This window comes from Oncorhynchus mykiss, chromosome 5, assembly GCF_013265735.2.
Source record: "Oncorhynchus mykiss isolate Arlee chromosome 5, USDA_OmykA_1.1, whole genome shotgun sequence".
Lineage (NCBI taxonomy): Eukaryota > Metazoa > Chordata > Actinopteri > Salmoniformes > Salmonidae > Oncorhynchus > Oncorhynchus mykiss.
Window position 1 is genome coordinate 43,880,581 of NC_048569.1, and position 25,213 is coordinate 43,905,793.

At 41.7% G+C, this 25,213-nt stretch overlaps 1 protein-coding gene across 3 annotated transcripts in view; it reads right to left on the reverse strand.

Moving 5' to 3' along the window:
* The window catches only part of LOC110523906 (contactin-associated protein-like 4), a 197,274-nt gene that overhangs the window by 80,494 nt on the left and 91,567 nt on the right, over positions 1-25,213 (reverse strand). For all 3 annotated transcript variants that reach the window (XM_021603043.2, XM_021603042.2, XM_036977628.1), the window contains 5 exons: positions 14,283-14,464; positions 12,934-13,074; positions 8,346-8,646; positions 7,942-8,091; positions 6,823-6,994 (listed from right to left, as the gene is read on the reverse strand). In XM_021603043.2, coding sequence (XP_021458718.2) covers positions 6,823-6,994; positions 7,942-8,091; positions 8,346-8,646; positions 12,934-13,074; positions 14,283-14,464 — 946 coding nt within the window. The remainder of the gene's footprint in view (positions 1-6,822; positions 6,995-7,941; positions 8,092-8,345; positions 8,647-12,933; positions 13,075-14,282; positions 14,465-25,213) is intronic.

The window sequence follows — 25,213 nt, forward strand, 5'->3', positions numbered from 1 at the left end:
CCAAATCCACAATCGGCTCCTTGTGTTGCCTTACCACATGCAGCGAAACAACACCCGAGTATAACCACACCCGAGTATATGACAAATCCCATGCAGCCAAATTAGACGTTCAAACACTCTAATTAGACTACTATGCATAAATCCCCCGATCCAAATCCAAATGAATTATGTTTCGACATTTGAGTCATTAGGCTATTTCCAACATCGATAGTGCTGTTTTGAACTTTTAACGCAGTAGGGATAATAAGTAAAGGGAGTGGTTTGTGACACATGAGAGCAGCCGCTCACCGATATGTTAGTTCATACAGCAGTTGCACCTCCAACACCGCCACATCTGCTATGTGGATGTCGGCCAACGCTGGTTAATGCTCGATCTGATTAAATCCAGGCCTAAGCATTTTTCCTGGACTGATAGGCATGCTCAGCTGAGAAGGTCCATTGAAAATGCTTTTAAGGCAACACTGTCAGTGTAGTCTGTGTCTGGGAAAGCGGTCCTTGGTGTTTGAATCTAACAATTTTCCTAATGTTTAATAGATAGTACTGAAATGTGTGGCACTCATTAGATATGGTTGAGTATAATTTGATGAGCCTCCCGGGTGGCGCAGTGGTTAAGGGCGCTGTACTGCAGTGCCAGCTGTGCCATCAGAGACTCTGGGCTCTGTCGTAACCGGCCGTGACCGGTTACGACGCACAATTGGCCTAGCGTCGTCCGGGTTAGGGAGGGCTTGGTCGGTAGGGATGTCCTTGTCTCATCGCGCACCAGCGACTCCTGTGGCGGGCCGGGAGCAGTGCGTGCTAACCAAGGTTGCCAGGTACACGGTGTTTCCTCAGGCACAATGGTGCGGCTGGCTTCCGGGTTGGATGCGTGCTGTGTTAAGAAGCAGGTTGGGTTGTGTATCGGAGGACGCATGACTTTCAACCTTCGTCTCTCCCGAGTCCGTACGGGAGTTGTAGCGATGAGACAAGATAGTAGCTACTACAACAAATGGATACCATGGAATTGGGGAGAAAAATTATTATAAAAATTATTTTTAAATAAAATAATATAATTTGATGGATATGCACTACATCCATTACATTTTGTCATTTTTTCAACCTATCTGTTAGACTCTTGTCGGTTTCTCTCTACAGCTGACACACAAACATGCGCACATTCGCACGTGCCAACACGCACACATACGCGCCTGCAGATGTAATAAGTTCCACTGAAATGAGAAGAAAGTTGTGGTTCTCAATAAATTATTTCACCCCCCCTCCCCTAACATTACACCACAGTAATGTCTGTTAAATGGAGTTAGAAGATGAAAACGTTATTTCTGCTGGCTGGAAACGTTTTTACTATGTGATTCTGTCCAGTGAAAAAAGAAAATCCCAAACCCCTCTCTGACTGCCTGTTTACTAACACATAAGGGACAGTTTGAAGTTTACAGAACGTGGACGCTAATTAGAGAAGGCGTAATTAATTTGAAGAGTGTTCATTTTAATTAGGCTCTGCTAACAACAAGAGGACTTTGTGTTGGAGCCGATTTCTTCCTATTTAAGAAATAAGAGGTAGGCCTACCCGTTTGACAGACAAAAGTATAGGCTGCTATCCATAGATTTGTCAGCCAATTCCTCCACCTCCTCATGGACTCTTTAAATATCTATGTGTCAGTGAAGGGCTTGGTGTGTCAAGTTAAAGCCAGGGCTCAAATTGAAGGGGGTACGCCATACCTTTTGTTAAATAAAATAGCAAAAAGCATAGCTACCCCTTGTAATGGTGTACCTACCCCTTGTAAGTATACCATTTAGGAGAATAAAAAAGGAGCAGATTATACAAAGCAAACTATAACAGCGCTGTAGTCCGCAATGCTTTTTGCTGTAAACAAAGTACTTGGGCCATCTCTATGACATTCAGAGATTGAGTTACAACCTTTTATAGTCAAGGAGATATATAATACGTTTTTAAAAGGCTACTTCTTCTCAGACACACAAATGCAATGATAGATTCATGCAATGCTTTTTTGGAAGGAGATATTTTTTACCCCTACCCTTATCCATGGTGGTCGGCAAACCCACAACCTTCTGGCCAGCAGCTCTAAGCCCTATACAAATTGTCACTTTGCCATGTAATGTTTGCACGTTGTCATGTAATTTTTAAAACAGCATATCGATTGCTCTGGTCTGTCCTATAAGTGAGGGTTAGTGGTAGGCATGTTCTCTGGAATCCTCTTTATGTTTTAATTATTACTTTGGGTATAGGGGAGGGTCACTTGTTTTTTTTCAAGTGTTCAGGGACGGTCGGATAAAAATATATTTTACTGAAATGAGGGCCATCCATTTTCATTTTAGTGAGTTACGATTTTCTCCAAGTACAACTTACTATAAATATCGTACAGGTATTTCACTGAGTGGTATATGAAAAGACACAGTCATACAAGTATGTTGTGCATGGTTGCCATTGTATGTGAACACCTGCTCGTCAAACATCTCATTCCAAAATCATGGGCATTAATATGGAGTTGGTACCCCCTTTGCTGCTATAACAGCCTCCACTCCTCTGGGAAGCCTTTCCACTAAATGTAAGAACATTGCTGCGGGGACTTGCTTGCATTCAGCCACAAGAGCATACGTTAGGCCGGGCACTGATGTTGGGCGATTAGGCCTGACTTGCAGTCGGCGTTCCAATTCATCCCAAAGGTGTTCGATGGGGTTGAGATCAGGGCTCTCAAGTACACCAATCTCAACAAACCATTTCTATATGGACCTCGCTTTGTAAACAGGGGCATTGCCATGCTGAAACAGGAAAGGGCCTTTCCCAAACTATTGCCACAAAGTTGGAATCACAGAATCATTTAAAATGTCCTAATTTAAAATGTCCTCCTAATATCCTCATATATATATCCAGATTGCCAGATGGTGAAGCGTGATTCATCACTCCAGAGAAGGCTTTTCCACTGCTCCAGATTCCAATGGTGGTGAGCTTTACACCACTCGGTGGTAGCATTCTGTGAGCTTGTGTGGCCTACCACTTCACAGCTGAGCTGTTGTTGCTCCAAGACATTTCCCCTTCACAATAACAACACTTACAGTTGACCGGGGAAACTCTTGCAGGGCAGAAATTTTACGAACTGACTTGTTGGTTCGGTGCCACATTGAAAGTCACTGAGCTCTTCAGTACTGGCCATTCTACTGCCATTGTCTGTCTGTGGAGATTGCAAAGCTGTGTGCTCGATTTTATACACCTGTCAGCAACGGGTGTGGCTGAAATAGCTGAATCCAATCATTTGAAGGGCTGTCAGTGCATTCAGAAAGTATTTATACCGGTTACGTTACAGAGCTAAATGATTTTCCACATCAATCTACACACAATACCTCATAATGACAAAGCCAAAGTAGGTTTTTAGAAAATTTACACTGATACACTGATATATTACATTTACATAAGTATTCAGACCCTTTGCTATGTGACTCGAAATTGAGCTCAGGTGCATCCTGTTTCCATTGATCATCCTTGAGATGTTTCTACAACTTGATTGGAGTCCACCTGTGGTAAATTCAACTGATTGGATATGATTTGGAAAGGCTCACACCTGCCTATATAAGGTCCCACAGTTTACAGTGCACGTCAGAGGAAAAACCAAGCCATGAGGACGAAGGAATTGTCTGTAGAGCTCCGAGACAGGATTGTGTTGAGGCACAGATCTGGGGAAGGGTACCAAAAGACTTCTGCAGCATTGAAGGTCTCCAAGAACACACTGACCCCCATCATTCTTAAATGGAAGAAGTTTGGAACCACCAAGACTCTTCCTAGAGCTGGCCGCCCGGCCACACTGAGCAATCGGGGGAGAAGGGCCTTAGTCAGGGACATGACCAAGAACCCGACGATCACTCTGACAGAGCTCCAAAGTTTGTCTGTGGAGATGGGAGAACCTTCCAGAAGGACAACCATCTCTGCAGCACTCCACCAATCAGGTCTTTATGGTAGAGTGTCCAGACGGAAGCCTCTTGGAGTTTACCAAAAGGTACCTAAAGGATTCTCAGACATAAGAAATAAGATTATCAGGTTGGATGAAACCAAGATTGAGCTCTTTGGCCTGGATGTCAAGCATGAGGTCTGGAGGAAAACTGGCACACAGGCAAGACAACGCAGGAGTGGCTTCGGGATAAGTCTCTGAATGTCCTTGAGTGGCCCAGACAGAGCCCGGACTTGAACCCGATCTAACATCTCTGGAGAGACCTGAAAATATCTGAGCAGTGATGCTCCCCATCCAACCTGAGAGAGCTTGAGAGGATCTGCAGAGAAGAATGGGAGAAACTCCCCAAATACAGGTGTGCCAAGCTGTATCCAAGAAGACTCGAGGCTGTAATCGCTGACAAAGGTTCTTCAACAAAGTACTGAGTAAAGGTCTGATTACCTATGTAAATGCAATATTTTTAAACATTTGCTGACATTTCTAAAAACCTGTTTTTGCTTTGTCATTATGGGGTATTGTGTGTAGATTGATGAGGGGAAAAAATTGTTTAATCCATTTTAGAATAAGGTTGTAACATAAATTGTGGAAAAAGTCAAGGGGTCTGAATACTTTCCGAAAACACGACATTGATTCAGCTTTGATCTAACTGTAGTAAACAAGCACCATTGTGAGAAGTGGCAGAGCGAAGCTCCGGTGCGCTCAGGTAGCTCTACACGCCTGCAGTCTGCTGCCCTGAATGAGTAATTGAAGCACACCTAACCTACTCTTTTGCCTTGCGCAAACTTTTGTGGTGCAGAAATGAGAGATCACATATGTGAGGCTGTTTTATGGAAATCTTGGAATATTTGGTTAGGTGTGCAGTACGTAAGCAACTGCTGCCCCTCGTGATGAGTTGTGATTTGTTGTGGCCCCTACCCCTATCAAAGTTGCCCATCCCTGGCCTATGACATTGGCCTACGTCTCGTCTTGCGTTACGCAGCATATCAGATCTCAACTGTTTAACATCACCAGTAAGCTAGGCTACCACATCCCTATAATATACTGTATATTGTTTTATAAGCGAGTATTGTGTCTAGGCAACTGAAACAATCTTAATGTACTCCATTTTAAATTCAGGCTGTAACACAACAAAATGTGGAAAAATTCAAGGGGTGTGAATACTTTCTGAATGCACCGTACACACACACACACACACACACACACACCTTGGGCCAATCAGAGTAATTTTGTAAATGCCCGATCTCCATGGGAAGATACATCATTCACCCTAGTTTACAGTCCCCTCCCAGATTTCATTGTGGGGGACAATGAAATAATAGGATACATTTACAAACGTGCAGATATTCAATTAAAATCAGTGAAGCAGGAGATATTTCTCTCTCTCTCTTTGATGACTATGTAGAAGCAGTACAGACAGACATAGCTAAAACTGTGTGTGTGTGTGTTTGTGTGTGAGAGTATGTATGGCCACAAGGAGAGTAGATAATTGTCCCATTAATTGTTTTCCTATTTGGGCGTGGAGGAAGCCGACAGTAATCCATTAGCTCTGCTCTTTGGTGGCTTTGACTCGCTGTCTCTTTCATATCAAATGCGATCTGGAATAGATGGTGGATAACGGGAAGAACTATGGCGAAGATGAAGATAACAATGTCTGCATCCCAAATAGCACCCACCCTATTCCCTATTATGCGGCCAGGCCAGGGCCTATGGTCAGAAGTAGTGCACTATATAGTGAAAAGGGTGCCATTTGGGATGCACACAATAACAATACTGATAGATGGTGATAGTGGAGGGGTGATTGCAGTGATGGTGACGACTAGTATGAGGGTGGTGATGATAAGAATGATAATGGGGGATAAAAATGATGATGACTTTGATGATAATGGCCGTAACGGCAATGACAATATAAGAGGAAGGCGATGGGAGATACTGACCAAACGGATAGCAACGTAAAGCCAAAGAAAGACAAGCGAAGAGACGGGAATAAGAAACAAACCAATCGCTCTAAACTAAACTACAGCTTAAAGTTGACAGGGCAGCCGAAGCAATGACATAATTGTAACAAATCGTATTCTGCAGGGAACGTGACAGTGCTTATTTCCAAACTATGGCCTCCACTGAACAATAAGTCTATATTTCCATATTTCCATATTTCATGTGGGACCCATCTTGTACCTTCTGCTGATTCCTCATCTGTGTGACACAACATGGTGGTGTAATCTCTCCCTTTCACTTTCCACTGTTGTATAGTGAATAAATTGTATTGTCAAAATAGCACATCTCATCTCAAAAAAGGTTCCACTTCTTATAAAGTTAGGTGAGAAAACAATCAAAAGAAGCAGAGGAGAAGATCTTAGGATTTAATAGGTAAGCGTTCGAGTGACAAGCAAACAATGCACACAGAGTTCTCTGTCTAGCAAAATTAAACCTGTAACCTAAACATTTAATTGAAGAAAAAAAAATCTTCAAATCAACACAGAACTACATCTAGCAAATACAGTATCTGCAAAATGTACACACTCACGAAGTTGAATCAGGAGCTTTCATAATTCGATAAGTTCATCCAATAGTCCACACACTCAGTTTGTCAGTGTACCTTGTACAAGTTGTATCAAGTTTGGGTGTATGTGTGTGAACCCAGGAAGATAATGCATTGGTAAAAGTATTTTTAAGGTTACAAAATGCCGATACTTTTCCCAAAATGCCTAGGTTTTCCAGAATCCCGGTTAGAAGATTCCTGCAATCAGCGGGGAATAAACAGGAAATCTGTGAATGCTTCCACCAGACTTTCAGGAAAACCTGGACTTTTGGGAAAGTTTTGAAACCCTAGTAACAATCCAATCAGGGAGTATTTTATTGTACTGACCTGTCGATGATTCCACACATGTCAATCTGCAGGTCGCTGTAATTTCCTATCAGCATCTGTTGCACCTTGATCAGATCCACAGCATTGTTATCCACACGGATGTGTCTCATACAACCTTGGAACACGTTGAAAGGGTTTCTGCACTCCTGGTTATTCTTGCTATCCGGGCAACCTGTGTTAGACCAAACGATAGCCATCAATCAATAGCCATTGCCTAGTAGGACTTACAGAAGACAGGTGGCAATTAAGGCCATTACCCCATGATAAAGAATTGCGTAGATATGTGGTATCATATATGAATGTACATTGTTCATACAGTAGCGAAGCAGAGTATATTCATGATCGTCTAGAAAAAATACCATATAGCGCAAGTCAAGCTCAAGGCCAAGTGTTGAACACAGGAGATTTTCTAAGCATAAGTGTTATTCTGCCTGGATTCGAGTGTGTTTAGACCGTGGACACTGAGCTGGTGCTGCCTGCCTGCTTGGCTCTCTGGTTACACTGCTGGCTAAAGGTAATTAAATGGCATGACAAGCCTGCTGAAGAGCCTTTGCTGAGAGGAGGCGAGGAGAGGGACAGAAAGACCAGCTCAGAAGCAGAACTGATGGAGAAATGAAGGGCGCTAAAGATGAGAAGGAGGATGAGGAGGAGCAAGAGGAGGAGGGGAGGAGAGGCGAGAAGAGAGGAGGACAGAGAGAACAGCTCAGAAGCAGAACAGAGAGAACTGAGAAGAGCTAAAGAGATGGAAGAGGAGGATTAGGAGGAGGAGAGGTGAGAGGAGAGGGGGACAGAGAGAGCAGCTCAGAAGCCAAACAGAGAAACACTGCTCTAAAGGAAGCTAAATTGGAGGAGGACAGATCCTGCAGTCTGGTTAAGAAGTTATATGCTTCTTTGCACTAAGCCCTGAGATCAATCGCTACTGGTCCAATTCAAATCTTGATACATTTATGCACCAACAGTAGTCAAAGTTACACTTGCCTATCTAACTACAATTAGGGTTAGTCCTTGGAAATCCAAGCAGTATTTACACTTAGGGCCCAGAGTTTTTTCTGGTCATGTGACACAGTCAGGAAAAACTTGGGGTCCAATGTCTGATGTAAGTGTGTTGCTCTCTCTTACCTCCAAAGAAGAGGTTGTTTCCTGACACCACAGGGAAAGATGGGCTGGCATGAGCTGTGGAGCTTTCCTCTTTATCCACAGTGATGGTCAGACGACCTCTTCTTGCAGTCAGGTCTACTGAATGCCACTGGCCGTCGTTCAGACCAAACCCTATAGACAGAACATACACAGAACATACACAACAACAATGCGCAAGAGTCAGTGTTTCACAACAGTAAGCTGCTCTCAGATAACTCGATATTCCCGCATAACAAAGTCTTAGGGCGCAACAAGGACGTTTTCCTTTTCCAGTGATTAGTGATTAACCAATGATCTAGGGTAATAAGACGGTTATTTCCTGAAATAAAAACAGCACATGGAACATAAAAAATAAAACGTCAACCAGATGTTACTATTGATCTGACCTGTGACAACGTCCAGTAGGATCCTGCCAGCCTTGTGTATCTGCAGCCGGACTCTGGTCTCGCTCAGGTAGAGCCACAGGCTCCCCACCTGCTGCTGGAGGTCAAAGGTTAACAGAAGGCCCGCTCTGTTCCAGGTCCGGAACTGCAGGCTGATCGCCACACCAACCGCCACCAAGGCAACCCCGCCGCCACCTGCGTCTCTCTGCTGTAGAGCTGCACCCGGCAACTGGAGGAAACTCTGGGCGCCAGCGAACGTCACTGGGACGGAGACCGGCTCAGCACAAGTAAAGGTCACATTGCCCTAAAGAAGAAAAAAAATCGATAATAATATTGAAATATGAAAAACATAAATCTTAATTAGACCTCAGCAAGAAGGTGAAATAAAGCTAAGGGACATCTGACCTGAGTAAATCGGGAATAGCAATAGAAGAGATCGAGCTAATCAGCTACATTTCCTGAAGGAGGACATTCATAATACATATTATCATCCAGTCCTCAAACTTATAGTGACATGGTCTCAGGACATTAGCAGAGCAAACAAAGAGGACTGGTGTCAAAAGCTAAACTGGCTAAACCATACTGAGCGCTGCGCTCAACCATTGTTTTGCTTCAGCTAAAACAACGGTGAGCACAGCGTTCAGTTAGGATTTAAACAGGTTAGTTAAATGCAGATTTCTTTAGTAATGACTGCAGGCTGTCTGTGTGTCTGAGAGTACGGTTTGGACATCTAGTATGTTGGCCATTGTTGTTGGATACTGGTAGAAATGAAGGTTTCATGGTCCCTTGCTGAGGCAGCAAAAGTGATGTATTACAGTACTGTCTAGCCCAAAGGGATATCAGGGAGGTATCTTTATAGCAGTTTGGCTTTGCTGTTCAGTAACTGCAAGAGGGAAACAGTAGCAGTCAAAGTGATATGCAGCAACACATGTAGTGTAAAGTGCTTACAGTGTGCTACAGTACTGAACAGAAACTTCAGGCCCAGAAAAATGACAAAGAAAATGTTATGTCCTTAAAGTATAATCCTTTGGCTGGCTTTAATGATATCATTACCCTCATTAACATCCTTATTACATTTAAACAAGTGGTAATGTCTCATCTCTGGCTACTGATAATCTCTTTTTTAGATTGAGGGTGTTTATTCTTTTCAGTGCAAAACCTAAAAATCTTTTCCACGCGGATTATTTCTCATTTTTCCCTACTTCATATTGGAGTGGTTAAGGTAATCATTTACAAGATGGAAATGTGTTCAAGAGAGAGCTAAATACTATCTAGAGGGATTTAGCTCCACAAAAGAAGACTCTCTGCTCCCTATACCCTTCTCATCATGGATTTGTTGAATTAATTAATGGACCAATCAACATGAAAATAACCCATTTTTGTATTGAGTAGGGCTGTGACGGTCATAGCATTTTAGATGACAGCAAATTATCAATGTCACCGTAATAACTTCTTGAATAGCATTCTTTCATTTTTATTTACTTCATTTTTACTCCGCTCTTGACTGCATGTGCTGGCAATCTTTCAGACAATTGAGAAACAGATGTACGATCTCGTTTAAGAAAAATTTTGGACACAAATACTCATTCAAGGGTTTTTCTTTATTTTTACTATTTTGTAGAATTGTAGAATAATAGTGAAGACATCAAAACTATTAAATAACATATGGAATCATGTAGTAACCAAAAAAGTGTTAAACAAATCAAAGTAGCCATCCTTTGCCTTGATGACAGCTTTGCACACTCTTGGCATCTCTAGTTTTTCAGCTCCATCTTTGACTCTGCTGGTGATCTTTCTAAATTTCAGAAAACAGCAAATTAACTGAAGTTTACAAATTCCTCTTCATCCCTGCATAAGCAAGGTCTGTCTTACTCTGGTATCATAACTGAGAAGAATGGGATAAGTGAGGCTATTAATCATAATTTTTATCTCGGCAGGCTTTTTAAACAGTGGTTTAATTGACCCTGGTCAGTCAATCAGCCTCTAGCTGACTCAACGGTTAATCTGTCAACTTCATAGTTAATCTTTATTTTAATTTCAACAATTTACTACAGTGATGTGTTAGATGCCTTGCTTAAGATTGAGGTAATAAAAAAAATCCGCTGGGGCGGATATGCTTGATCCATTTTTGCTGCAGCTCTCTGCCCCCCCCCCCCTGATTGCTGAATCATTAACCCATATTTTTTACCTGACGAATATATCTGGTACTAAATAATTATTGGCCTATTTCTAAACATTATTGCCTCGCTAAATTATTAGAATACTTGATTAATTCTCAGCTAAGAACTTTCATATCTTTGAAATCTATTCTAAAATGAATATCAGTCGGGTTTTTAGACCAGGTCATAGCACTATCACTGCTGCATCCCTAGTTACAAATGATGTGGTTAACTGTATGGATAAAAGGCAACATTTTGCCCTATTCATTGACCTGTCAAAGGCTTTCGATACTGTTGATCACTCGCTGCTAATTTAGAGGCTTTCCTCAATTGGCCTAGATCAGCCTGCACATAAATGGTTTAAAAATGACTTGACAGAAGGAACTCAGTGTATATCTACAGAAGGTGTTAAATCAGGTTTCCTGGATATTATGAAAGGTGTCCCGTAGGGATCGATTCTGAGTCCTGTAGTTTTTAATACATTACATTAACAATATCGACTTGTCTCTAAAATAATTGTAACCTGCATTGTATGCCGATGATACTGTTTTGAATGCTATTGCCCCCACGGTTGACTAGGCTCTATCTGAACTACAGTCTGCCTTCATAGTATTACAGAAAAACTTTATTGACCTGAAATTAGTACTGGATGCCGGTAAAACAAAGTATATGTTATTCTCTAGAGCACATGAAAAATAAATCAGATGATTTAAGCATATGTAGTTTGGATGGTGTACATATTGATCGTGTGTCCCTGCTTACAAATATCTGAGCGTCTGGATAGATGAAAAGCTGTCTTTTAAAAAGCATATTGACGAGTTAGTTAAGAAGCTGAGAATAAAAATGGGCTTCTATAGAAATCTTGTTATATAGCAGGTCGCAGATTATTCAGTCGATGCTCCTAGACCGTGTCCACATCTATATGAACGCAGCTGCCACGTCGTTAAAGCCGTTAGATGGCGTTTATCATAGCGCTTTATTACCGCCAACAATTTTAGTACTCATCACTGCATTCTACATCAGAAAAGCCCTCTATGATGTCACGTAGCTTGATACACTATCATTTTTAATAATGCCCTTTTACAAATAGTCCCATAATATCATTACTAAACTTTAGACATACAAGCTACCACACCCTGTCTCATGGACGGCTAACTCTGGAAATTACTTTGGTCTCTACTGAGTTAGGTAAATCAGCTTTTTGTTTTTTTTTGCACCTTATTTGTGGAACAATCTTCAAACTGTTCTTAAACTTGATGTTCTGGTGCCTCTAGGGCGATTCAGAACGCTGACTAAGGACCTTATTGTTTTTTAGGACCGTGTTTTTCCTTTCTGCTTTCATTTGTGATGTGTTTAATTTCGGTCATTTATGTCATTCAGGGCTCACCTGTTAAATAAACATTGGTCTCAGTATGAGATAAAATAAAGGTTAAATAAAATGTAAGTATTCTAACTCCTAATTCAATGCATCAGTTAACATCATTTGAAAAAAAAACATTCTACACAACCATGGACATTTTTGCATCACAATACCAGGCAGCCATTGCGAGTGTACCCATGAGTTTACCAGTCAAATTGTCAGGGTTAGAGGTTCCAAGCCAATTTTAATAATTCTATTTCTGTGCGCTACTGCATTGTGGGAGAAACCAAAGACTTGTTTGCTTGTTTCAGAAAGTAAGTAACAAAGTTTCTTCATGTTGTTAAGAGTCCATGTTATGGCAGAAATAGACTCAACCGCAAAAATGCCTGACCGTCCCGTCTTCAGTCAGCTGTTAGCTTTCTTGGGGGGTGCCAGCCCTAGTGTTGACTACAACAGCTGTCCAGTATATACACAATTCTTTGTCAGGTTAAAGCAGGGTGCAAGCACCTTCCAAACCTCAAACAGTTGAGGATGTTTGTTATTTTCCAATGCAACTCCAAAAAAATACAGCTCAATATACACATCACCACACAGAAACTGACCTGGGCTCAAATATCTGTTATTTTTTAAATACATTTGCAGTTTTGGACTATTCCACTTGTTCTATTGTCACAGCCAGTCAAACTCAATCAAGGTCAACTACTGTATTTGAAAGAAAACAAATACTACTTGAAACCAGGTCAGAGGATACGCACAGTACAAACCATCCAAAGTTCCCCAGGGTCGTATTCTCTAAACACCAAACAGATGAAAACGGATTTTAAACGGGAAGGGACTACCTGAACTAGTGCACACCTGAAAACTTTTTCCGATGTGCACTATACCAGAACCTCCAACAGCACACATTTTTGTTGTAGCCCCAGACAAACTCAATGAGAGCTTGATGATTAGTTGACAAATTGAATCAGGTGTGCTTCTCCGGGGCTATAACAAAAAATGTGTGCTGTTGAGGGTACTGGAGGACTGGAGTTGGGAAACACTGCACTGTATGACCAAGGCTGAGGTAACATACCGTGATGGAGACCTTCTGGCGCTGCTTGGCCAGATCATTGACGTTCACCTCATTCCAGAGAAGGTTCTCAAGACACCCATGGAAGTTCCTCCTGGACAGAACCATCTGTGTTCCATGGCACTGGACGCCACCAAAGCTTATCTTGTGAAAGAACATCCAGCCAATGTTAACATTCTAAAATGTTCTTATCTACATTATCATGACAAGCGACTATGACATAGGAACATGCTTGAACTAGTGGTGATAGAATAGGATTGGAAGTGGTTCATCAATGACCGATATTTAGGAAGTAATAAAAGGCCAAGTAAAGTAAGTCACTATCACATTAAAGTAAAGTGAAGTAATGATCAGATGTTGTGTATTTAGGTAGGGTCAAGAATGGCACTGTACACATAACTGTCTCAGTAGGTCTTACATAGACTATGACCAGAAGTGAATTGTGTTTCAATTTCAATAGAAAATGATTTCCAACTCCCATTTATTGAAAACAGTCTAGAAATATTACATGGAGGTCGGGTTAACCTTTAACTGAAATGGGCTAAATCAGGGGCATGCAGAGTGTTTCTTGGTAGTCTTAAACAAATCTACTTTGAAACAAAAATCTACACCTCACACACATGGTTATGGGCTTAAAGAAGGAAGATACCTGCACCATGTCAGATAGAGCTGAAATGTATTCAACTTTGAGTTTGAATCCCAATTTTACACTTTATATACATCACAGAAGACAAATATAACAACACTTTTTGACATAGAAATAGTGGATTTTGGGCATAAAGATAAAATAATTATGAAAAATGTTACCATTCCCATGAGGCCACTTGAGGGCAATTTGGTAATTTGACTGTTATTGATTAGAATATTATTTTGTACGGCCTTGGATGAATCACTCTTGTAGGGAATTCAGTGGCTATTAGACATCCGTTATAGAAAGCTACAACTCTATTACTAAAACATATAGGTTTTATTGTTTGTGTGTGTGTCTCCCCTGTGTGTGTCTCCCCTGTGTGTGTACATTGTACAGTATCTGTGAGCACATCTGTTGGAGACAAATGGTGCATGCTATTTGGGAGAGCATGAGAGAATGCAGGAATGGCTGTGTGTGTGTGTGTGTGTGTGTGTGTGTGTGTGTGTGTGTGTGTGTGTGTGTGTGTGTGTGTGTGTGTGTGTGTGTGTGTGTGTGTGTGTGTGTGTGTGTGTGTGTGTGTGTGTGTGTGTGTGTGTGTGTGTGTGTGTGTGTGTGTGTGTGTGTGTGTGTGTGTGTGTGTGTGTGTGTGTGCGCGCGTGTGTGTGTGCGTGTGTCAATGTATCTGTGGAATGATTTGAGGAACAGGTCACATGCAACACACCTCGTTTATCTCAAAAGGACTGAGTTCTGCAGGGACCTGGATCTGCTGAGTGCTTTTATCCACAGTGAAGTTGACATGGCCGCTAACGCGCTCGATGGCTACATGGTGCCAGTGCAGGTCATCTAGAAGACTACCCAGTGACACGACCGTGTGGCTCTCAGGACCAGGAGAGGCACTTTTACCTAGAATACAACACAGAGTCTGGTAGAAGTGAAAGCGTTCTCCTTTCTAGGACAAGCAATGCTAGAAGAAGGAATGTTTCCAGCAGTGGAGGCTGGTGAGGGGAGGATGGTTCATAGTTATGACTGGAATGGAACAAACAGAATGGTATCGTACACATGGAACCCATGTTTTTGATGTGTTTGATACCATTCCAGCTATTAATATGAGCTCATCCTCCCAGGTAAAGTGCCACAAGCAACAACTGGTTTTCAGTGTTTAGGTCACCACATACTGAAATATTCAAAAGATACAAATAGCAGTAAGAGAGGCGCCAGTCAACTACTCAATCTATCAAGCAACATGACTTCCAAGCAATCAACCGAAGTGACTCAGGGGAAAAAAGTTGAGTAGTGCAAAGATCTTAACTGCTCAGTGTTTCAATGTTTTAAACTACAATAGACAGTTTATTGAACCTCAGACAGGAGATTTGTGTGCGCCCTAGTCCCTACACAGTGCACTAATTTTGACCAGAGCCCATAAAACACATGCTCTGCATAAGGAATAGGGTGCATTTGAGAATCAAACAGAGGCAACAACATCATTAACAGAGATTGCATGCTGCACGGACCTCTGGAAATTACGAATGTGTGTCACTTTAACACATCAATTATGTAGATGTTATTTGTATGATGTCAGATTAGTTGAGAAGAGATGGGAATGGGGCACGATGAAGAGGTTTTGAGGGCGAGCCTCACAAACAAATAAATATCAGTTTATTGGTATTGATTAACTGAGCTGCAAACTTATTCCGTCACCAAGGCAGTGTGGCCTAAACCTAGGGTGCCTCCCAAATACCCCTATTCACTATTTAGAGCATTACTTTTGACCAGGGCCAATAGAGCTCTGGTCAAAAGTAGTGCACTACTGTACATAGGGAGTAGGGTGCTCTAAGGCCCACAACTAATCCCCGTGAGCAGATGTGAGGGAGGAGTCTCGTGGCAGAGTTAGTGTCTTAAAAACACATTATTTTGCTCTGGTGTCAAACTTTAACAACTCTCCTCGTGATCAATCTTTCAGAGGGTAAGATTGGACGAGGTTGTCGCTATCTCACAGTGTCAAGATCTGAGCACGGATAACTTTGTAATTAAGAGCAGTGCTGTTATAAACAGGACTTCCAAAACCCAGGATACATCCCAAATGGTACCCTTTTAACCAAGACCCATTTGAGACACAACATTTAAATAAACCATGCAGGTGAACATCTGCTCGGGTACAGTGATGTTAAAGAAGACATTTTGGGAATAGAAATAGAAAAATAGATGACAACGAGCACACAGCAAGGTACAGCATCTTTCTACATATTATACATTCTACACAAAGTCATTTGTTGAGACGGCTATCTGAAAACAGCCTTTTTATGTTCAGGTAGGTGCCAAAATAAAGGAAACATCAACATAAAGTGTCTTAATAGGGTGTTGGGCCACCACAAACCAGAAAATCTTAAATGCACCTTGGCATAGATTCTACAAGTGTCTGGAACTCTATTGGGGGGATGAGAAACCATTTTTCGAAGAGAAATTCCAGAATAAATTTTGTTGATGGGAAAGATCTAGTTTATTTAATGTCATTATATTTGCTGGAGAATAAACTGGAATACTCAGGGGGACAGCCTGAAAAGAGAATAATTGAATTGTATTTATGCAATTATGTTACCGTCGTTTGCTGCAACTTTAAATCAGATTACCAATTAGGGCAATAAATATTAATATCTAGAGATGTAGGATCTTAATTTGATATTTTGTTGCTGAGAATGGAAATGCAAACTTGTAGTGTGTTTGTGTTTCAAAAAGGCTTCTAAAAGTTTGTAATTTCCACTTAGAAATGTCAGACTTGATTTGCCCCAAGTAAAAATGTATCAACACCTACACAAATGTCCATTAATTATAATCCACATAATAATTCAAATTTCCTGTTGCTGCATGATTATGTTCCTGCTGTAGCAAATTGGCTCAAATTCAGATGTAGGATCTTAATTAGATACAGTTTGCTACAGCAGGAAAATAATCCTGCAGGTCTACATCAGATGCTGGTGGAAGGCGCTATAGGAGGATGGGCTCCTCCCACCTGCCTCCTCTGGTCTACATGTATCATTGACAGAAAGGTTAAAGTCATTAAGAATGACGAGAGCAAGGCTTGTTGCCATATAATTGCTCTGACTTAGGTTTATAGACTGCCGGTCTCAAAAAAAAGACTGCCGGTCTCAAAATTACAACCAACTGATGGCAGCATTATCGCAAAAATGGAGGAGGCAAGTGGAAAGGGGAAAAAGGTAAGGAACTTGTCTGACTGCCCTGTATTAAATACAAAAATTGGCTATAGAAAATTGTGAAAAATAAAAAAGTATACCAGTTTTATTTAAGGACCAAAACATTGACAGCTGCACCATACAGGTTGCAAAATAGTTTGGGAATAGATTTTCGATGTACCACAAAACCACGCCGGATTCAAAACTTTGAATTTTTCCCTTTAATTATACAAAATTCTTGCAACCAATAGAATACATGAAGGATACAACCATCGCAGCTCTGCAGAATCATTAGATCACTTATTTTGGTACTTCCCATATGAAACTTGGTTTTGGTCGCAGGTTCAGGAATGGCTGAAAAACTGCAACATTTACTTGGAGCTAACTTTGCAAATGGCACTGCTGAGTGATTTGAAATGTCAAAGTCAATCGATCAATAATGTAATACTCTTAGCAAAATGTTGTCTCTTTAATTTACAATCAGTAGAAACTATGAGAATAGAAAGGTGCAGAATTTTTGTGACGCGTCACAACACAGTGGAAAAATATATGGCAGATAGAAATCAAAACTGGATGGTCTTCAGAGATAGATGGGAGGGGTTGAGGGTATTTTTTAATTTCACCTTTATTTAACCAGGTAGGCTAGTTGAGAACAAGTTCTCATTTGCAACTGCGACCTGGCCAAGATAAAGCGTAGCAATTCGACACATACAACAACACAGAGTTACACATGGAATAAACAAACCATACAGTCAATAATACAGTAGAACAAAAGAAAACAAAAAGTATATATACAGTGAGTGCAAATGAGGTAAGTTAAGGAAATAAATATGCCATGGTGGCGAAGTAATTACAATATAGCAATTAAACACTGGAATGGTAGATCGGCAGAAGATGAATGTGCAAGTAGAGATACTGGGATGCAAAGGAGCAAAATAAATAAATAAATACCAGTATGGGGATGAGGTAGGTAGATAGATGGGCTGTTTACAGATGGGCTATGTACAGGTGCAGTGATCTGTAAGCTGCTCTGACAGCTGGTGCTTAAAGCTAGTGAGGGAGATGTGAGTCTCCAGCTTCAGGGATTTTTGCAATTCGTTCCAGTCAAGGGCAGCAGAGAACTGGGAGGAAAGACGACTAAAGGAGGAATTGGCTTTTGGGGTGACCAGTGAGATATACCTGCTGCAGCACGTGCTACGAGTGGGTGCTGCTATGGTGACCAGTGAGCTGAGATAAGGCGTGGCTTTACCTAGCAGAGACTTGTAGATAACCTGTAGCCAGTGGGTTTGGCGACGAGTATGAAGCGAGGACACACAAACGAGAGCGTACAGGTCGCAATGGTGGGTAGTGTATGGGGCTTTGGTGACAAAACGGATGGCACTGTGATAGACTGGACGCTCGGAGGCTATTTTATAGATGGCATCACCAAAATCGAGGATCGGTAGGATGGTCAGTTTTATGAGGGTATGTTTGGCAGTATAAGTGAAGGATGCTTTGTTGCGATATAGGAAGCCAATTCTAGATTTAATTATGGATTGGAGAGTTTACAGTCTAACCAGACACCCAGCTATTTGTAGTTGTCCACGTATTCTAAATCAGAGCCGTCCAGAGTAGGGATGCTGGACGGGCGAGCAGGTGCGGGCAGTGAACGATTGAATAGCATGCATTTAGTTTTACTTGTGTTTAAGAGCAGTTGGACGCCACGGAAGGAGAGTTGTATGGCATTGAAGCTCGTCTGGAGGTTAGTTAACCAGTTGCATCTCTAGGGGCGCTATTTCATTTTTGGATAAAAAACGTTCCCATTTTAAGCGCGATATTTTGTCACGAAAAGATGCTCGACTATGCATATTAAAAACTATGCATATAAAACACTCTGAAGTTTCAGAATCTGCAAAGATTTTGTCTGTAAGTGCCCCAGAACTCATTCTACAGGCGAAACCAAGATGATACGTTAAACAGGAAATTAGCAGAATTTCTGAAGCTCTGTTTTCTAATGTCTCCTTATATGGCTGTGAATGCGACAGGAATAAGCTTAGACCTTCTGCCGTTTCCCCAAGATGTCGGCAGCATTGTGACGTATTTGTAGGCATATCATTGGAAGATTGGCCATAAGAGACTACATTTTCCAAGGGTCCGCCCGGTGTCCTTTGTCTAAATTTGTGCGTAATCTTCAGGTGCGGGCATTTTCTCCTGGGATTCAGGAGAGAAAGCACACTTCCACGAACGATATATCATCGAAGAGATATGTGAAAAACACCTTGAGGATTGATTCTAAACAACGTTTGCCATGTTTTCAGTCGATATTATGGAGTTAATTTGGAAAAAAGTTCGCGTTTTGAGGACTGAATTTTAGTTTTTTTTTGGTAGCCAAATGTGATGTACAAAACGGAGCTATTTCTAATACACAAATAATCTTTTTGGAAAAACTGAGCATCTGCTATCTAACTGAGAGTCTCCTCATTGAAAACATCTGAAGTTCTTCAAAGGTAAATGATTTTATTTGAAGGCTTTTATGTTTTTGTTGAAATGTTGCGTGCTGGATGCTAACGCTAATGCTAACGCTAAATGCTAACGCTAAATGCTACGCTAGCTAGCTACTTTTACACAAATTATTGTTTTCCTATGGTTGAGAAGCATATTTTGAAAATCTGAGATGACAGTGTTGTTTACAAAAGGCTAAGCTTGAGAGATGGCATATTTATTTCATTTCATTTGCGATTTTCATGAATAGTTAACGTTCTGTTATGCTAATGAGCTTGCTGATAGATTTACACAATCCTGGATACAGGGGTTTTTTCATAGCTAAACGTGACGCAGAAAACGGAGCGATTTGTCCTAAACAAATAATCTTTCAGGAAAAACTGAACATTTGCTATCTGAGTCTCCTCATTGAAAACATCTGAAGTTCTTCAAAGGTAAATGATTTTATTTGAATGCTTTTCTGTTTTTTTGTGTAAATGTTGCCAGCTGAATGCTAATGCTAAATGCTACGCTAAATGCTACGTTAGCCATCAATACTGTAACACAAATGCTTGTTTTGCAATGGTTGAGAAGCATATTTTGAAAATCTGAAATGACAGTGTTGTTAACAAAAGGCTAAGCTTGAGAGCTAGCATATTTATTTCATTTCATTTGCGATTTTCATGAATAGTTAACGTTGCGTTATGGTAATGAGCTTGAGTCTGTATTCACGATCCCGGATCCGGGATGGGGAGATCAGAAAGGTTAACACAGTGTCCAAGGAGGGGCCAGAAGGATACAGAATGGTGTCGTCTGCGTAGAGGTGGATCAGAGAATCACCAGCAGCAAGAGCAACATCATTGATGTATACAGGAAAGAGAGTCGGCCCGAGTATTGAACCCTGTGGCACACCCATAGACACTGTCAGAGGTCCAGACAACAGGCCCTCCGATTTAACACACTGAACTCTATCAGAGAAGTAGTTGGTAAACCAGGCGAGGCAATCATTTGAGAAACCAAGGCTTTCGAGTCTGCCAATAAGAATATTGTGATTGACAGAGTCAAAAGCCTTGGCCAGGTCGATGAATACGGCTGCACAGTAATGTCTCTTATCAATGGCGGTTATGATGTTGTTTAGAACCTTGAGCGTGGCTGAGGTGCACCCATGACCAGCTCTGAAACCAGATTGCATTGCGGAAAAGGTATGGTGGGATTCGAAATGGTCAGTAATCTGTTTGTTAACTTGGCTTTCAAAGACCTTAGAAAGACAGGGTAGGATAGATATAGGTCTGTAGCAGTTTGGGTCTAGAGTGTCACCCCCTTTGAAGAGGGGGATTACCGTGGCAGCTTTGCAATTTTTGGGAATCTCAGACGATACGAAAGAGAGTAGAACAGGCTAGTAATAGGGGTTGCAACAATTTTGGCAGATACGTTTAGAAAGAGAGGGTCCAGATTGTCTAGCCAGGCTGATTTGTAGGGGTCCAGATTTTGCAGCTCTTTCCGAACAGCAGCTATCTGGATTTGGGTAAAGGAGAAATGGTGGGGGCTTTGGTGAGTTGCTGTGGAGGGTGCCGGGCAGTTGACCGAGGTAGGGGTAGCCATGTGGAAAGCATGGCCAGCCGTAGAGAAATGCTTATTGAAATTCTCAATTATAGTGGATTTATCGGTGGTGACAGTGTTTCCTAGCCTTAGAGCAGTGGGCAGCTGGGAGGAGGTGCTCTTATTCTCCATGGACTTTACAGTGTCCCAGAACTTTTTTGAGTTAGTACTACAGGATGCAAATTTCTGTTTGAAAAAGCTTGCCTTAGCTTTTCTAACTGCCTGTGTATATTTGTTCCTAACTTCCCTGAAAAGTTGCACATCACGGGGGCTATTCGATGAGGGCAGACAGGTCTGGAGTGAAAGGGGCATGCTTATTGAGAGGGGCATGCTTACTTAAGATCGTGAGGAAGGCACTTTTAAAGAATAGCCAGGCATCATCTACTGACGGGATGAGGTCAATGTCATTCCAGGATACCCCGGCCAGGTCGATTAGAAAGGCCTGCTCGCAGAAGTGTTTCAGGGAGCGTTTGACAGTGATGAGGGGTGGTCGTTTGGTTGCAGACCCTTTACAGATGCAGGCAATGAGGCAGTGATCACTGAGATCTTGATTGAAAACAGCAGAGGTGTATTTGGAGGGCGAGTTAGTTAGGATGACATCTATGAGGGTGCCCGTGTTTACTGATTTGGGGTTGTACCTGATAGGTTCATTGATAATGTGTGTGAGATTGAGGGCATCAAGCTTAGATTGTAGGATAGCCGGGGTGTTAAGCATGTCCAAGTTTAGGTCACCTAGTAGCACGAGCTCAGAAGATAGATGGGGGGCAATCAATTCATATATGGTATCGAGGGCAGAGGGAGGTCTACAGCAAGCGGCAACAGTGAGAGACTTATTTCTGGAAAGGTGCATTTTTAGAAGTAGAAGCTAAAATTGTTTGGGTACAGACTTAGATAGTAATACAGAACTCTGCAGGCTATCTTTGCAGTAGATTGCAACACCGCCCCCTTTGGCAGTTCTATCTTGGCGGAAAACGTTATAGTTAGCGATGGAGAGTTCAGGGTTTTTGGTGGTTTTCCTAAGCCAGGATTCAGACACGGCTAAGACATCTGGGTTGGCAGAGTGTGCTAAAGCAGTGAGTAAAACAAACTTAGGGAGTAGGCTTCTAATGTTAACATGCATGAAACCAAGGCTTTTACAGTTACAGAAGTCAACAAATGAGAGCACCTGGGGGGGTGGCAGGACCTGGATTAACCTCCACATCGCCAGAGGATCAGAGGAGAAGTAGGATAAGGGTACGGCTAAAGGCTATACGAACTGGCCATCTAACACGTTCGGAACAGAGAGTAAAAAGAGCAGGTTTCTGGGCACGATAGCATAGATTCAAGGCATAGTGTACAGACAAAGGTAAGGTAGGATGTGAGTACATTGGAGGTAAACCTAGGCATTGAGTAATGATGAGAGAGATATTGTCTCTAGAGATGTTTAAACCAGATGAAGGCTGGGACTAAAAACAAACAAGATAACTAATGTAAAATATCCTGTCTGTAAAATGTATAGAGTATGTATAAGCTGGATGTAGAAGCCTAAGAATTGTTTATCCATTCATTTACTCCAATTAGGGGAGGGGTAGTAGGGTTAGGGGAGGGGTGGTAGGGTTAGGGGAAATAATAAACTAAAATATAGAGCTAGACACTGAGCTAGATTAGATTTACAAAAGGGCGAGACCCAAATGCAGGCACAGGAGGCAGATGGTTGGAGTCTTACAATGTTTATTAATCCAAAGGCATAGGCAGGAGAATGGTCGTAGACAGACAAAAAGGTCAAAACCAGATCAGAGTCCAGGAGGTACAGAGTGGCAGACAGGCTCGTGGTCCAGGCAGGCAGAATGGTCAGGCAGGCAGGTACAGAGTCCAGAAACAGGCAAGGGTCAAAACCGGGAGGACTAGAAAAAGGAGAATGCAAAAAGCAGGAGAACGGCAAAAATGCTGGTTGACTTGGAAACATACAAGACGAACTGCCACAGAGAGACAGGAAACACAGGGATAAATACACTTGGGAAAATCTGGGAAAATCAGCAACATCTGGAGAAGGTGGAGACAATCACAAGGACAGGTGAAACAGATCAAGGCGTGACATATATGTGGGATTGGAAATTATGCAGACAATTACATTGATATAATTCTTATTTTTTTTTGAAGGATAAACACTCCAGACAGCCTACCCGACCACTCGGAGGCATCCGCATGGTCCTAAAGCACACAGTTGCCTCGTTTTGTATCACATTCCAAAGATAAAACTGGGGGGACAAAAATGCAATTTCAGAATGTGGGGGGGACATGTTCCCCCATCCCCAGTGAAAGTTGCGCCACTGTTCAGATGAACAAAATATGAGTTGGCCTACTGTATGTTATCGGGCTATGTTCCATGCCATAGGATGTAGGCTTGTTCATTTAGCTGACAATATATGCTTATAAGTCCCATGCCATTATTTTTATATTAAATGATTTTATAGTAAGAAGAATAGAATTTAACATAGCTGAATAAAGTAAAAAGGATATTGTTCCCCATTCCCGGAGCGAGTTTGCATATATAGTGGCTACGTTGAACATAAAAGTGATAATTTGAAACAGGTCATATATACTAGATTTAGAGATATTTAGCAGCTTTAGTTGACACAAACCTTAGAATTCCAAACATATATGGGCTGCATCATCCGACTATAGGCTATTGATAATTTGAGAAAATCAACAACAACAACGAAAAAAGCTTGCACTGTGTCCCTTGCCTCGGGCTGCACGGTTGTTCTCTCCTCAAGTGAACATATTTTCATCCTTCAGACTATTCTCAATGTAATATTGTCTTTAGTAATATGTCAAATTGGTTTAAATTTAGAAAGTCTCACTATCAAATGGGCAAGAACAGAGGCAGGGGGGAACAAAATGACATGTCATTTGTATGCACTCGAATAGGGAATGGGTGGAGCACACTTTCCCGGTCTGTTTTTCAATGATGCCGGGTAGGCTACTTCGGTTTTATAGCGGAGCATGTGCTTGATATATGAGCAGCTGAGAAATGAATATAAAAACACTTATTTCGCTCCATGCATCAACCACTGTTTGAGGAGCATGCTCTCGCTAAGCGACAGGTGAAATTCCACTCAAACTCCATGTGCCATGGGCTCTCCAACCCTGTTCCTGCTGCTACCCAGTGCTTCATTTGGGATATCTGAAATCTCAAACTCATTCCACAGAGGGTTGAGTTTCTGCAGGTTTTTGCTTTTTCCTTTCAATTAAGACCTAGACAACCTGGCGAGGGGAGTTCCTCACTAATTTAGTGACCTTAATTAATCAATCAAGTACAAGTGTGGAGCAAAAACCTGCCGGCCCTCGGTGGAATGAATTTGACTAGAGCTGTACATTTTGTCCCAGACTGGTGGATAGACATTTTTTTTAGCTAACTTATTAAGGTAACCAATCTATCCAGTATGCATAATAAGGCAGTCCACACTCAAAGGGGATTACTCAAATGTGTTTCATTTTGGAGTATAGGCTAGTCCAATAATGTACCAAAGACTCCTTAAATTGGCCAGAGCAAAACACTTTTAGATTTTAGTTCACAAAACAACCCTTAATATACCTCTACACATTTACAGTATCTTTACAATATTTACGGTTGACATATTTGTAACTCTGTTGGATACAATCACCACCCCACATCCAGAATGCACTGGAGCAGGTCACAATGACCCTCGTATATTTGCATCCAATAAATATTACAGATGACAGTTAAGATTTGGGATGAAATATGAGCCAGTGGGGCACAATATAAACCGACATTTTGATGAATGTAAACTACAAAGGAAATGGAATGGTTTTGGATACTGGACATAAATCTTGGCAAGCCCATTCGTTTCATTCATTTTCACGCACGGGCTGCGAAGTGGCTGCAAACAGCCTGTGACTGTCTGTCTGTGCCTTGGTCGTGGAACTGCTTATGTTTTTCAATGTGAGCACTGCAGCCTTGGTTCATGTTGGCTGCACAGTGTTGACTCATGAAAAGCCTTTTCCAGAGCTTCGTTGACACTGTGTGTATGTGTGCGCTCGTACATGGATACTGTATTTGAGTGTTTTGATGTCTGTATGGGCATGATGTAAGGCGCGAGAGTGGTTTGGTTGTTTCCCTCAACAACTGGTATGTAGAGGTTTATGGAATTTCACAATGAAGCTGTAGAGTATGAACATGTGTTTGTTTGAGCGTGCGTTTGAATGTAACTCACAGAGCAGATGAAGTTGGTACTATAGTAGTAGCACATGTTTTCTACAAGTTCTCCATGCGGGTTTCTGCCAGCGCCAGTTTAGTAACAGCTTTAAAGTGCAGTGTGCCCCTACAGCACTGTAAATCTCTCCTTTCCCAATCCACTGAGGAGTGGATGGAGAAAGAATGGCCTGCCATCCCTCCTCACAC